The 16032-nt window shown below is 40.3% G+C and overlaps 1 protein-coding gene across 4 annotated transcripts in view; it reads left to right on the top strand.

The window, feature by feature from the left end:
- The window catches only part of IL1RAPL2 (interleukin 1 receptor accessory protein like 2), a 393161-nt gene that overhangs the window by 200452 nt on the left and 176677 nt on the right, over positions 1–16032 (top strand). For all 4 annotated transcript variants that reach the window (XM_026848603.1, XM_026848604.1, XM_026848607.1 and 1 more), the window contains one exon: positions 14651–14837. In XM_026848603.1, coding sequence (XP_026704404.1) covers positions 14651–14837 — 187 coding nt within the window. The remainder of the gene's footprint in view (positions 1–14650; positions 14838–16032) is intronic.

Here is a 16032-nt window from a genome sequence, read left to right as displayed (position 1 = left end):
TTTAAATATTTAGTTTCAGAGAAGGAAGCTTGCTTCATCCTTGTCTGCTGTTCCATACTGCAATTATACACAAGTCTGATGAATTTGATATTAAATATTTGCAGCAAAGTAACAGCACTGAGAGCCCAGAATTTGCGCTCTCTCTGTCTCTGCTGTCTTGCTGCCTTGTCTCAGCTGCTTCAGTCCATTTTGATCCCAAAGAACACTACTAAAATCAAAAACTGTCCTGTGGTGCATGGTGGTTTGTACTGGGGACTAATGTCCAGTTTAAGTATCAGATGCATCTGCCAAACTCAGCATTAAATCTGTGTCGCAGCCTTTGGAGTTAATTATTCTTTTATTAGCTGCTCTGTCACAGATTTGGTGTAATGTGAGCTTCACAATCTTGAAATGTTGCAGGAAGATAGTGATTTACATATTTCAGGGGAGCTATACTTTTTTCGTATGAAATCACTGTTGTGATAATCAAGTTATTAGTTTAATACTCTAAAAATTTTAATGTGAATACTATATGAACAACGAAGTATTGATGTTGGATCAAATTCTGGGACATACTGAGAAATTCAAAACTCTGCTCTTTACATGATAAAGTAGTTTTGGTAACAAATGGGTGAGTTCTTAAATAATTCATGTATTCTCATTTTCAGATAAAAACTGTATGATTTGCTTCTTGGAAGGCATTACAGAGCAGTAAGATTTTCCTTATCAATTACACAGGTTTCCTGCTCTGGCTAGAACTTTCTTATATAATTACAGATATTTCTGCCTTTTTCAGATATGTGTTGGAGTGCAGAATATTATATATAGTGCTTACACATAAAAGACTATTTCTTTCTTGAGTGAATTAATTTTTTCCAAAAATTTGGTAATGTATCCTTGCTGTTATTGTTTATGAAATCATAGATAGCTTAAAATAGCTGAGGAAATAGCAATAGTAATTTATTTTAATTTCATTAAAATTGGGCTAGATACAATGTTCTGAAATATGATCACACTTTTGTGGTAGACTATCCACACCATTAACTGTGTACTTTCAGCTTTATTAATCCTTTTTCTTTTCTTTTTTTTTTTTTTTGAGGGCGATAAACAGATGTTTGTGTTTTAGTCATTAACCAGGATCACCTGCTTTGTGAGAATTAAGAGGTCACAAATGAAAGTAGTAATTCTAGAATATGATTTTATTTTCTAGAAGCATTAACAATTTCTGTTACAAATGCCTTCTTTTGTAGATTGAATGGATAGTGACTGGTAGAGAGAACTCAGTGCAGTGGAAATGAAGAGATGACCATGTCCATCAGTGTGCAACACTGGGTTTAGGGTTGAATGCATAAGTGCTTTGGTTTGGTAGCTGAAATCAAAAAAACTTGGGAGGAAAATGCTTTTGATTCAAGATAAATGTAAAACTTCTCAAGTTTTTCTCAACAACGAAGTTTTCATTTAGTTTCTCCAAAGGAAAATCAGAAGCAAATCAGATCTTAAATTGATGACTTCCTAGCCACTCCCCAAGGACGTGGGAAACCCTGGTGCAATTCCCTGTGTTGCCCAAAGGGTGAAAGCCCACGTCTGTGTGTCCCAGTGGGCAGGATGTGCTGCATTCAACCACTTCACGCCTCTTGTGGTAGAACTGTTCTGTCTGAAATTCGTGCTTGTCTATGCAAAAAGGGCACAAGGCAGTGAGATGCTTGAGTGTGGTGCTAAGGCTAAGTGGGGGACGAGAAGTCTCTGTCCCAGAAGAAGTTTATGGCTTGAATAAGGACGCACTCGAGCTGGGAAGATCTTCTCTGATAGAAGGGAACGGAACACCAAGGGGTTTTAGCAAGTCATACATAAAGGATGTCACAGGCAACAGCGAGAGCTATGCTAATTCACTCTCCCCCAACTTGTTACTTTTTTCCCAGTCAAAACAATGTGTCAAATAAGCAAACTGTGTATGGGGAAAAATGACAACTACACATTTCACTGAATTTCCTATTTGTTGAAAACGTTCTTCACAATTCTAAAAAAAACCTCATCCTGTTTTTCAAGAAGCTGCATTTTCTGTTTGCTCATGGGTGCTTGTAGGATCAAGGCATGAGTATCTTTGAAGCAGTTGGAAGGAATTCTTCAGAAGCTGCTCCAAATGGGTGGGTATGAGCAGGTGAAGGATAGACTGATATGACAGTGATTCGGAGATGGGTAAAAGTTAAATGTGTCAGTGAATTCTTTCTAATACAGAATTGTCATTTCAATATTCATAATGTCTATTTTATAAATGAGCCGATAATACTGAATAAAATTAAGGAATATTAAAGCAGCCTTAATGAAAGAGATTGCTTCTCCAGGCTGAAGAGGTCTGATACCATAATTTAAACATTGCCTCTCCTTTATTAAGCACTTAGACATTGTTCCATAGACAGGTGTGGGGGAGTGTGTATAATAGGAGGAAATTATTGTTGCATTAAAACTTACTTCTCTCTTTTCACAGTACATTTTGATGTTGAGATGAAACTCAGATGCAACCCAAAGTGTAGTATTTTTCTCCAGTGTTAAGAATGGCTGTAATGTATTAAGGGGTCCTGGTTTAAGAGTGCAGGGTTGAGCTGCATTAGTTAATCCATGTGAATTCCATGGATCAGCTTTGTTCTCGGGTATCTTTTTTGTGACAAATCAGGGATATTAGTATGGGATGATCCACTGACATCCAAAAGGGATCCTGACTAATAGATAGATGTTTCATTACAGTTCCCAGATAAATGCTGGACATTTTTGTATTGTGACTTTCCTGCCCAATATGACAATGCTGTGTCCTGGAGGTCTCTTAGCAGTACAGGCCCTGGATATGCCCTTAATCTTCCAGTACCCACCAGTGCTACTTTCAGATGAAGCTGTCAGCATTTGTATTACAGAGGTTTGATATTCTGGGATTTTCACATCAGCACTCTGGATCATCTTCACTGAAGGAATCAGAGATGAGAGGACCAAAACCAAACATGGAAACTAAAGCAAATCTAAATGCCTAGGGTGGCCCTGAAGTTCTGAGTCATTTGCCAGATCTGTGCTGCCTTTGCTCTCTGAACAAATATGTTTTTCTATGTTAAAAGCCTCTGATTTTTAAATAGGGAACAAGAACTGGGATCTTGTTACTTAGATCTTCTTAAACTGGTGAAAAAAGAGAATATGTGCTAGGGAACAAATCTCAGCAAAGTTTAGCTGTACCTTTGCCCTCAGCAAGGGGCTGCTTCATTAAGGGAGCCCTTTCTTCTAACTGTGCCCAGCTCTGAAATACACTGAGGGTACTGAATAAATGCTTTATGAGCAAGATCAGTAATAGTAAAACATTAGTGCGTATTTGCTGTTAATTAACTGTTGGTGAAATAGAATCACTCAATTCCCATAGTGTGAATCAGGAGGGTAGAAAGTCTGGGCCTTGAGAGGGTCCAGGGAAAGCAGGAGGTAGAGGTTTGGGGTTGCCAGATTGGCTGAGAGAGCTACGCCTCGATTTTTGTACAGGGTGCAGGATAATAAAGGAGTGAGGGCTTTGAATGCCTGTGAGGCAATAAGCCTGCAGATCTCTAATATCAGGATTTGATGCCAGAGAACTGCCAACAAACCAAGTTAGGAAATCTGCGTATCCTTTTCCCCTTACTTTGTCCCTGTCTTCACAGTTCTTAATGGAGAGCAGCATTGCTATGGACATGCACAGAAGAATCAAGCCTTTGCCGAGTCATTGATGAAATACTGAGATATTACTTTCTGAGCAATAATAAAATATACTGATAGTAGATTGTAAGCCTTCTGGCTTCTGAATGTCTGTGGAGCGCATGACCATCAAATCAAAATCAGATTTAGACAGCCTGGAGGGGCTGTCAGTAAAACTTTGTTTGCAACAGAACCTTTGTGCCCTCACTTCAGTGGATGTTAGGTGGAGCTTAGGAACTTGTTTCATATGCCTGCAACCTGGACTGTAGTTTGCACCCATCATCCCAGGAGAAGTTGCATCACTTTCCTGAGTGCTGAAAGTCTGGCTTCCAGGAGAAAAGAAAGAAGAGGTTTTTTCAGGTCCAAACAGAAAAGTTGTACAAAATCATGGTGTGAAAATGTGTAGGGATAAAGTTGCTTTCTCTGCAGCCATCTCTCATGGTTCTTACAACTTGTGTTTTAATACAGTAATTCATTTTGTTGGTGACAATATCTTCTCATTGTTTCATTTTCAGGTGCTTTGGCTTTATTCAGTGCAGAACTGTTCATGCCAAAGGTGATTTTGTATCTCAAATATCTTTGAACATAGTGTTGTAATTCTAGTTTAGTCATAGAATACCTCCTCCATATGCTTCACTGGCAAGTTCTTTTTTTCCCCATAGACTTACTCTGAAAAGATCCAAAGTTGATACTTTGTAGTGAGGCAGTGTCTTCAATCCTTGGCTATGCAACAGGAGCACATCTAAGTAGCTGATGGATTACATGTCTCACAGTTACCTCTCAGACTTGCACACTAGTACATGATCAGCGTTCATGGCTGCACTGTCCCCAGCATGGCTGTAGAAGCCAGCTAAATTTCACAATTAGAGCAAATGCATGGATTCAGCATGGCATAGTCATCCCAGGCTCTGTATGACACTAACATTAAATGTCATGCATTAGAAGTGTGTGACATTTCCCACATTAAAAGTGACTGATTCTGTATAAACAAAATCCCTGTGATATATGGTATTCAATACTTGAATACAGTGTTAGAACGGATATAATATAAAGTCAGTATGATTCATGATAAAATAAAATTTAACTCACTGAGATATAATGTTTTGGCATTATCAAAATGCAGAGAAAAGTAGAATCAAAATGCTTCTACTTTTCTATCTAAAATTGTGTAAAATCTGATGGTGCTTCTGCAAATCATTTTGATGACTTTGTCTTTATTGAGAGAAATCAGGTCTATCTGTTCTTTTGACACACTCACAGAAAAACAAAGATTTGTTTCTTTTCCTTGGTGATATGCGTATTTCTGCTCACTTGCCCTCCTTCTCTAAAGCTTTAAAAGAGAATATATCCATCCTCTGTCTTTCTGAATCCTGTGTTCACTGTTGATGAGAAGCTGCAAGAACAGTTGAAGGGAAGCTGCTACAGGTATACTTGAAACTGCTAATGTACAGGGACCTGTAAAATAAGACATTTAGTTTTAACATTAGACATCACTTATGTTTTACTAGCTTTTATTTTTTCCTGTATTTTACTGTAATGTATACAATTTCATTTATACTTTTTCCTAGCTACCCTCTGTAGTCATTACCAGTTACCCACTTGTAAGATGTTTTAAAACCTTTAACTCCTTGCCTAGTAAAGATCAGACAGACCTTCAACAGTCTGAAAAAACTCCCTGAGTACATTTCTAATAGCAGGAACCTAAAGAAAACAAGTGCCTAAGAAGAATCAGTGTCAAGATAAGTGACTGAAAGCTGCTCTAAACTAACCTCCTTGGAACAAACAGGAGCTGAAGGACAGATGAAGTAACTCTGTGACCATATAGGGACACAAGAAACTTAAATTTCACTAATTTAGGACAGTGTGAGAAAGGCTGTGTGGACCCCTAAGGAGGGGAGAAGACCCTCACTCTATTTTTACTACGCATGCTCAGACTATGTACATGGATTCAGAGAACCCATTAGCATAAGACTGCCTTTTCTAAGAAATCTGATGAATATGTATGCTTTTTGTGTGTATCAGGGAGTTTTGTTGGTAATTGCAGCACTTGTGGTGGAGCGATCCCCAGTGCTGCCCAGCACTGTTTAACAGTTGTACTCAATCCTGACTGTTGAGTGAAGCTCTTTGTTTCACAGTCGGGGCTTCAAGCAGAAATGCCCATGTTGCTCTGTGGTTGGAGAGCATCCATTCCCTGTTGCAGCAGCATGCACAAGAATAAGAATATTGTGTATCTTTCTGTTTTCCGAATAGTCAAATCCCAGCTTTAGATACCTTTAAAACGACTGACATTACTTTCTAGTCCCTGTGGTTTGGCACAGTGAAAGCTCCATGTGCTGCAGTGCCTGCAGTGCCACTGGTGGAAGAAGTGCCTTCGCTGGTGGGCTTCAGACCTTGCCTGATGGGGAGGAGGGATGCCAAGCGGAGTGACTGCTTTCTCATGCAGTCAGCTTTGCATGCAGGAGACCTATTGCAGAGATGTTCAGCCATCTCCTCTCCAACATGACAGGGAGTTTTCATTTAACTATTTTTCTCCAAATAACAATGGAGGAGAATGTGCTTACCCAGGCACCACTCCTGTTGAAGCCCACATCAAGCCCACTGTAACTGGTAATGTCTCAGTAGACAATGTTGTATGTGTCAGGCAGATGGAAGGTTTCCTAAGGAAATCCAGCATGCCCAGAGTAGAAGGTGGTAGAACCACAGGGGGTTAAACTGGTAATTGGTAAGGGATCCTGGGGGATAATTTCTTCTTTTCAGTCACTTAAGGGAAGACACAACCAGAAGGACTCAGCTGCAGGACTCAAACAACTTTCATTGCAAATTGGCATAAGGACATTCACTTCATGATTCTTCATGACAGCATTCCTTGTACACCATGACAGTAACTGATCCACTGGCTTACATGCTCAGTTGCCCATATTCCAACTTAGGAGAGGGGTTTACCTTTCCTCATTGCATCTACAAAATAGGACTTACATGCATGAAGAAGAATGTACTCCATAGGTTGTACTCCCTGAGGCAACAAAATCAGTAAGGTTTAGCAGTGCAGATGAGTCTGGTGAGTGTCCTGAACACAACTTTTGTTTTGTGTGCTAGGTGTCTGGTAAAAAAAAAAAAAAAAAAAAAGCATAGAGGAGTAGATAGATATGCTAATGTGTGGTTTGGAAGAAATAAAGGAGAAAGTGTTCAGTGCTATAAGAAAACAGGGTTATTACAAATACAAAATTGTTGGAAGGGGATTTCTTGATATTTTCCTGGGAGCAGTTGTCCCTGTGCCTCAGATTTATGCCATTTGTAATGGGACTTTTCAGTAAGACAATATAATTTAGCAGTAATACCCAGAGTTCTAATAGAGAATTATTAGGAAATAAATGAAAAGGGCTTAGTCATTTGCAGTAGCAAACTTCAGGGCAACTTGCTGCCTTGTAATTCTTAAGGGTAAGGAAGAAATTTTCCCTGAGAGCAAGCCCAGCCAATTACAGGATTTCTTCTGCTGGAACAGGATGTGCTGAAGCCGATCGAGACCAGATAGTTTATGAACTTACGTGTGATAGGATGAGATAACTTGGTGTTCTTTTGGCTTCTGCATTTCTTCTGTGTTCTGTATTGTATTTTCATGTATTCATTTCTAATAACTAATATTTTTGAAGACTTTTTTTTTTAAAAAAAAAAAAAACACAACAAAACCAAGGAACATTGTTGACCTGTGTGATTCAACTTAAATGCTAGGAGGTTTTCTCTCTGTGCCTGAGTAGTCCCTGTTGAAATGAATGGTGATTTGTTTGGTTTTCAGTTGCTTCTGCCACGATGCAGAGGTCAGCAGGACCAGTGCATGTGTGTGTAAAGGCAACTAGAAAAGAAATAGCTCTGCCTGACCCTTAACCATGTGCAGATCAGTCTGGCTGTCACTTAGTATTCTCAGAGAGACTTAAGAAACATGATACTAGAGATTATCCCTGAATTTTCAAATCACGACCTTGCTGTTAGGGGCTGTATCACTGACTGTACTAGACACAGCCTGACATTTCTGTGTCACATTTCCCTCTTAATAAGGATGTTAGCTGAAGTCCAACTTTAATTTATACTTAGATCCTAAGCTTTGGTGAGAGAGACCCAACATTGAGAAACTCTACCCCACTGCGAGAGCCAAACATCTTTTCTTCTCTGTCCCAGTATGCAGGAAGCCTAAAAAAATCCCTAAACAGGGCTAAACTCCTGGTGAGGAGTCTAGGTCTTGCTTTTAAGTTCCTCTGGTGAGAACTATATTCCTGATGGTTAACTTGAGGAAACATCCCTGGATATCTGTTTTTCAAGCTGTCATTCATGTGAGCCTTTTAAAATTACCTTCCTGTGACTGCTCAGGAGTTGTTTCTTTTGAATAGTGATGGTATAGCATTTCTTCATTGTCAGACGTGGGCCTCTGGGTCATCTAGTATGTTTTAGTCAAGCTCAAATTGTCATCTTGTTTCTAGTGAGTCTTGTGTAGTGATCAAATCTTAGGAGAAAAGTAGTACAGAAAGAATAAAAATTCTTACAGAGTAATGGGATAGCTCAGCACAAATACTTTTTCTACTTGAAGGGAATGGGGCCTTGAATGTACCTCTGTCTGGATTCACAATGCAGGTCTCTGCTGGAGGATCAAATGAAGGAGAGATTATGCAAGAGCATTGGATTTGTAACATCGTACTGTTTTAGCACTTCATTTTCTGAGATCATACTTTCATGATGTTGTTTTCTTTTACAAGTAGAACCTTGAAAACCAGTCAGGCATTAAAGGAGAGGTAACATGGGATTACAATTTCTACTTATTTTGCATAGGAGTTGGTATTAGAATCACAGTTATAACATTAACAAGTGAGCAAAATACAAGACAGGAGTGTGCCAAGGCCAGGTACCACACACACAGGCTGCAGAATCACTGCACCTCTTGGCCTACTGTTCAGGGAGCAACTGCAGCAGTGCCAGCCATCTCTTGAATTGTTCCTCTTCAGGCATTGCTCTCTCACTTGACAAATTGATAAGAAGAAAAAATCCCAGAACACTGAAGGATCTGTGATTTGTAATTTCTGAGGGTGATTTACACCGTAAGTGGGAATTTGATCTTTTCCAGATAATGACCTCAAACATGTAGCAGTATTAGTCATTGAGAAGTAAGTTATCACTTGAATGAAACCTTGGAAGAGTAAGCAGTAAACCATGTTTTTAGGAAAGATGTTACATCTATGTGATTTGATAATAAATTATGCATTTTTCTTTAAGCAGATCACCAAGCCATGACCTTACTGATCTGAAAGAAACAAGCTCAGATATCAGTGAAACTTCTTGGTAACCATTATGTGAAGTGTAAGATCTAGACAGGAATAAATTTCTAAAATTCTCATGGAGATGAGAGCAATCAAATTCTCAATTAAGTCTGAAAGCTGATAACTTGGCACATTCTATAGCAGCTGATAGTGGATCTGGTAGTACAGTAATCACTGTGGACCTTCAGATGGGCAGAGATGGCTGGTGCTGTAGTTAGTGCTGTTATTGCTTTAACTCAGAACGAGCAAAGATGAATGTAAGGGTTGACCTATACAGTCTTGAAATCAGTATTTCAGTGAGCCAGTGGAAATGTCATTAAAACAGCCAGATTGTTTAGGTACATTGGGAGGAACCTAAGTCTGATCTGTGCTGTTCCCTGAGCACTACTTTGATAAATACACGTCACAGTTTTTGGATCTACCACTACAGTCTTGGCTCTAAGACCAAAGTCTTAGAATGCAATAAAAAGCTCAACACTTAATGAAAAATGAACCTACAAGAGAAAAAAAAATGCAAATCCTCTTGTATAAATATGCAATTCAAATTTTTTTTTTTTTAATCTAACAGATAAAATACTCAACTACTTTGCTGCCTCCTTCCTCTTTATAGGAAAATCAATAAATGGGGGGAAAGATTCTGTGCATACTGGAGACAAGATTTTTTTACTAGACTCTTTTAACAAGCTACCCTCACTTAGCAGAAACACAAATGCCAAAAAGTTTTTTCCAAAGTTGTGAATAATTCCTTTAATTTGAATTCAGCCTTAGGGCTAATGCCTTGTCTTGAATCCAAAACAAGATGAAAAATAATTTAGGATTTACACTTCAATTTCAAATGGCCTTCTTATTAATTTCTTTGTATTCTCCCTTTTTCCTTCTTGTTTTTGCTTCAAAGTCAAGCCAAACTCAAGAGTTTTGCTTGCTTTTGAGACCTGTTAAACTCCCTTGGTTTTCCCTGTGGTTTTCTATTGGATTCTAAGCTGGCTTCAGTTTGTGGTTCAGAGCCAGTTCCAGGTGTCCTGGGGATTACAGATGCCTTGCCACCAGAACAGAGGAAACTGCTTTGTGAACTCTGGCAAAGCTAAACCCTTCTTCACATTTCCAGTTGAGATAGTCCTTTGAAATAGGGAATTACAAATCTTAGTTTCAGTGTGAAAGCATAATATTTTTTTTTCTTTGTACTGTGAAGTGATTCTTTCTTTTCTTCCCTCTTCCTGTTCCCCATATGGCCACTGTTACCTTCTATAGAAATGGAATCCACTGGAAATCAACTCCGCTGAAAAATGAATGATTTGGAAACCTTTCAGAAAAGACAAGTATTAGAAGACCCATTTTCAGACTCAAGGGCTTATTTCCTTTGCATGTGGAAAGTGGGCTGTCCACAGTCTGCCAGGTTCATTTTGGTTCCAGTTTTCTTTACTTTTATACAATTCTTCTTACCTGGCCTCACAATACTGAGATCACCATTGGAGGCATTATGGCATCTTCCTCATCCACCTGGAAGATGCTTCCTTCTTTATTCTTTTCAGTTGCCTATTCTGACAGCAAAACCTGGGTTATCAGCTTTGCCATTGTTATCTCTTGTTCTTCATGTGTTCCACCTTTCCTCATTAAATATGGTCCTAGAACCATTCCTGCTAGTCTGCAAACTGCTGGGAGCACTGGCCTCCCCCACCAAGCTCCATGACCATGTACTGCAAACAAAAGTGGATACTCCTTTTTATAATTCACAGACCCCCTGTTTAGCTTTTAAAAGAAGAAAAGCAATAAATGTAATATTCATGATAGCCAGTCTCCACACCTTTGTTAAAAAGCATATTAAAAAAAACCCTTACCATAAACAATTTAAATGCAGATCATCAAGAAAAGCCCCTTGTGGACACAGAGGTCCTGAAAACAATTGGAAAGAACTGGATCCCTCCCAGCACAGCGGCTCTAGGGGCTTCCTGAGGAACCTCTGTAGATGAGTGCCCATCAAGCACCATAATATATCTGTCTGTTTACCCAGGTGGTAAAAACAATGCTGTAGTGACCATTGGCTGCTTTCTGATCCCCTTCCTGGGTCACCTCATAGAGAGCCCCTTTATGCCCCAGACCTTGCAAGGGAGGGAAAACAGCATGCTCACATGTGCCAGTGAAACAAAATGCATCTTTTTCTTAAATTACAGTTCAAATTTTTTTTTTTTTTTTTTTTTTTTTTTTTTTTTTTTTTTTTTTTCTGTGTAGGAAAACAGGTTCATCTACTAATTCCCATGTAGAATGAACATGGTCAATTCCATGGCAATCTTCTGGTTAAACACAGGGAATGTGTGTTTTTAGGAAGCTCTGTCTCAGTATCTGAGCCAACAGAAAAATGGTAGCCATGGGAGTCTCCAAGAAAAAGTCATCACAGAGCCATCACCTGCTCAGAGGACTGAGTGATAAAATCCATTCCAGCCATGGGAACAGCCTGCCTAGCCCAGGGAGGAATGGCTCACATCTACAAACTTTGGCTCCCAGACTTCTGCCTCAAAATTGAGGAAAACAGTGAGGCTGGTCAAAGTGCTGTTTCCTTCTGCATGTGACTGAACTATAACTGTTAGCCCAAACTGACTAGCTTAAAGGAAGGCTGCTGCTTCAGGCACTGGAATTCCTGCAGAAGTTGCCCTTTTCTGAATTACCAGCCGTAGCACTAACATGTCGCTGGTGAAGGAGCATTCATAAAGCTTTCAAGTCTGTTGCTGTTGGCTTAGTGAGGGCTTTCTTCATCATGAGCCTGAGTAGATCTATTGTCTTGGACATGGAGTGTGAACAAAAGTGATAGTGCTCACCAGGCACTTAGTTTTCTCAATTCTACTCAATTCTAATTGTAACTAATGAAAAGAATACTACATTTTTAGGTTGTGGTTCCAGGGAGCATTTTAAATAGAAGTAGCCTCCAGCACTGTTCAAAATACAATCTAAATAATGCAAGATTGTTAGCAGAAAATACAGCACTATTAAATAACACCAAGTAATGGACAGCTATTCAAAGTCATTATTCTTGATTAGCCTGGATGGTTATTACTGAGCACATGTGACCTTATTTGCACTCAGTAATACTTGTAGTCATTCAGGAAAGTTAAAGTATCATTACTGATTAATTGCCATGAGTGGTTGTATCTATATTTTCTGAATTTATAGTGCTGTATTAGGAAGCATTGAAACTTTCCAAATATCTTTTGTTTTAAAAAAAAAAAAAAAAAGGCAACCCTTTTCAAAAGGAAGTAGCTTGGGAGAAAGTTGACTTACGTTCCCTAAATCCTATAAGTATTTAAGAAAAGCCCACCCACAATGATGCATTTTTTTCAATCCAGAGAACTTTTGCTTCAGGTAAAATAATACGTTTTGTGCAGTTTGTGAGAATGAGACTTTTTTATAGCCTCTCAACTGAAAGACACCATAGCAGTGTGCAAAGTGAGCCTTTCCACTCTGAGGTGAGGGACAGAGAAAATACCCACCAATTTTATCACATAAACGTACAAGTGGTATTTTGAAGAGAAGTGAGTAGGAAGGGGCAAGTCTGTGGTTCTGCCAAATATGTAACACTAATGATGCTGAAAATGGGAGGTTTCTGAAGATTGCCTGTTGATTTGCCTCGCAAATACCTCTTTCTGTAAATACCTGCTCATGGCACACCTTTGACAAGAAGCCATTTGCACAGTATTTTGTCAGCGCTTGTTTAGCATGAAGCCGATGGCTCTGATGAAGTGTCCCTGTAGACTTTTTTATTCTCTTCCTAACTGCAGGCTCACTTGACAGTGACATGTTGAAGTGTTGCATAAGAAGGGATTTGTTATGGAGCACACTGGATTTTTTTTTTTTTTTTAATGAAAAGCATTGCCATGCGTCTAATTGGAGTGAGTAAGTGTCAGGGTTTGACTGACAGATCACTTCCCAGGTGCACAGGGCAGTTTTTGTCTCCCCTGCCACCGTCTTGCCTCAGCTAAACCAGTTTGCAGCAGGACTGCAATGGAAGAGGTGGTGGCAAAGCAGCAGTGTCTCCTGCAAGAGCTCTCCACAACTCCCTTTGATATGAATAACCACCCATCACTTCGGTTTTACTCCAGGCTTTTTTGGTTGTGGCACAGTCAGTTAAAATGACAAAATGATGCATGATGGGAGGAAGAGCCTCATTATATTGTCACTTGTACTTTGTAGCTTGCCATCAGACCTAATGAAGGGCGGAAGCTGACAGTCTGGGTTGCAGTGATCCTGTGCCAAGTGCAAATGCTTCAAAGTAACACCAGTTTGGGTTGGGTTTTTTTTTATTGTGTGCCTGATAGCTCTGTTAAAGATGCAAGTCTGAAGAAATTTCATTTAATCCTGTTTTCATGGTTGTGAGGCATGGGAGCTAGGCTGGTTGTCTTTATTCTACCCTGATATTAAGAAAAACTAGATGTAGCTCGCATCTGCTTGCCTGGATCTAACTCTGCCGAGGTTCTTTGGTGACAGAGCAGGCAGTGGTTTGAAGTGCTACAGAACTACAGTTTTCAAGATTTTCAGGCCAAAATGTGTCCATGTAACCACCCGTCTGACTTCTGCATCCCTGCAGTGGGTGCCTGTGCCCAGGGCCCCGCCGAGGGAGCTGAGGGGCTGCCCGGGGCCGGGCACGGCTGAGCCCCTCGGCGAGGAAAGGGCCCAACGCTGCCGGGCAGCCAGGGCTGAGGGGAGAGAGGGAGAAACAGCCCCCAGGACACCGAGGACGGGGCAGGAGGAGGGAGGAGGCGCTCCAGGCCCCGAGCAGAGACTCCCCTGCGGCCACGGAGAGAGCCCGGGGGAGCTGGTGTCCCTGGGCAGAGCTGCCGCCGAGGAGGGCCCACGCTGGAGAGGAGCCGTTATGGATGGACCATGACCCCCCATCCCCTGTGCCACTTGGGGAGGGAGTGGGAGAAGAGTAAAAAAGGAGGTGAGGGGAACGTGTTGTAGCTTTTTTTGTCTTTCTCACCATCCAATCATATTTTAATTTGCAATTAATTAAAATAATTTTTTTCAAGTTGAGTCTGTTTTGCCCCTGACAGTAATTGGTAAGTGATGTCCATGCCTTTATCTCAACCTGTGAGCTTTTTCATCTTATTTGCTCCTTCCCACCCTATTGAGGGGGAGTGAGAGAGCAGCTGGGTGGGCGGCTGGCAGCTTGTCCAGGTCAACCCACCACAGTATCACATGCTTTGGGATTTATATAGCAGTTCCTTCAGGGGGAGGAATTCTTCCTGCATGATGTGCTTTAACATCCAGCACTTAACCCTTCTTCTCAAATGTATAGCACTGCATACCAGAGTGAAATCTCCTGAAGGTGGGAGAGGAGGAGTGCGTGTGACACATAGAGGAAACAGGACAGTGTATCCTGACCAACATTTGAGGTGCCAACAGGTTCCTGTGTTCATAGACGTGTGAGCTCGAAAGAGCTGCTGTGCTGGGTTAGATCACTTGTCAACAGAATTTCTACAGGGTTCTTCATAATAAATTAGAAAAGAGTCTTTACATTTTCTAAGTTCTCCGTGCTGGAAATCCACAGCATGACAGTCACTATTTGACTATGTCATTGAAGCCTTTGTGAAGATGAGAGCTTAACGAAGAAACTTACTGTGCTGAAACAAACATGGTAAAAATGAGATAGGATAAATGAAAATATCTTTCTGTCCCTGCAGAAACTCAACGTATTGCATGAAGGTGTCCATGTCCTTGACGGTAGCTGAGAACGAATCTGGGCTTTGCTATAACAGCAAGATCAGATATCTGGAAAAATCAGAAGTCACTAAGAGAAAGACAATCTCCTGTCCTGATATTGAGGATTACAAAACAGCCAGTCAAGAGCCAGATGTGGTGTGGTATAAGGTAACTATTGCTGTCTTATTTCTATTGTGCTGAAACTATACAAAACTTCCACTGTTTTCAGTCTGAGGCTCAGAGATCGCCTTTTCTGAGCCTTCAGTGGTTTGTGACTGGTCTGGAGGATGCTCTCCAACTACCCAGCGTAGCCATTGTCAACAGAAATCAGCATCGATGAGGATATTCTGTGCAGGAGACCACGTGACTTCTCCAGCAGTGGTACCACATTCCCAGACCACTGTGCCTCTGTACCAGTTTCCATCTTGGGATGTCTTCCTACCTGATACTGTAGTAGAAACAAAGGGAGGCAACCTACAATCGAGCCAAAGGTGTGTCAGCAACAGTAGTCCTACCCAGTTAATTTTTATGAAGTCTGTTGGGTAATTTCACCAAGGCTTGTTAATTTTTACCAAAGTCTGCAGGGTAATTTCACAGAGATGCATTTGCTTCTACTGGGCTTTACTGAGTAATTTTACTGAGGTCTGTTAATTTTAACTGAGGTCTGTTAGATACTTTTACTACTCAGCAGGTAACTCGGCTGGCTGTACCTTCTCCAAGGCCTGTCAAGTATCAGACACCACTTTTAGCAGATGTGTTTCTGTAGCTCCTCAGTAAAGCAGCAGAATGACTGAAATATGTCAGGTACCAAGACTGTAGCAACATCTGCCAAATTTTATTAGTTGTCTGGACTTGGATCAAACTGATATTTCAAAGGCCCTTGATTATGAGTTACTGCTAAAACCAAAGTAGAAGAATAAAGAGCTGGCAGTCAGAAGGAACAAGAAATAGTTGGGCAAGAGGAAGAGCTCAGTGGGGTTCATGGAAGATAGAGTTTTCTATTGTGGGGATAAAGGCAGAAGGAGTTTAGGACAAGCTTGGTTTGGGTAATGAAGACAGAAACATACAAACTAGTTAAATCCTAAATATTGAGTGCTTGATTTGCCAACCTTAATGTTCTTTAAAGATGTTTATTTTGTATGAAATAAGTAATATGTGCAGAGCTGCAGATTTTTTTCCTCTTTAGCAGGTTGCATCAGAAAAGAGCAATTATAAAAGGTGTCACCTTTTTATCTTTGTTTACAGAAATCTCACATATTCTATCTTATAGTAACAAAAAGTGTGCCATAACCCATTGTTAGTATAAACAAAGCTTTTATTTCAGCCGTTGAAGCTGTTTTTTCTCAGCATATGGGTGGATATC

This window comes from Athene cunicularia (assembly GCF_003259725.1).
Source record: "Athene cunicularia isolate RWA chromosome 4 unlocalized genomic scaffold, athCun1 chr4_part3, whole genome shotgun sequence".
In the NCBI taxonomy this organism is placed as follows: Eukaryota; Metazoa; Chordata; class Aves; order Strigiformes; family Strigidae; genus Athene; species Athene cunicularia.
Note: the sequence above shows the minus strand (reverse complement) of the source record. Positions and strands in the feature narration are given on the sequence as shown.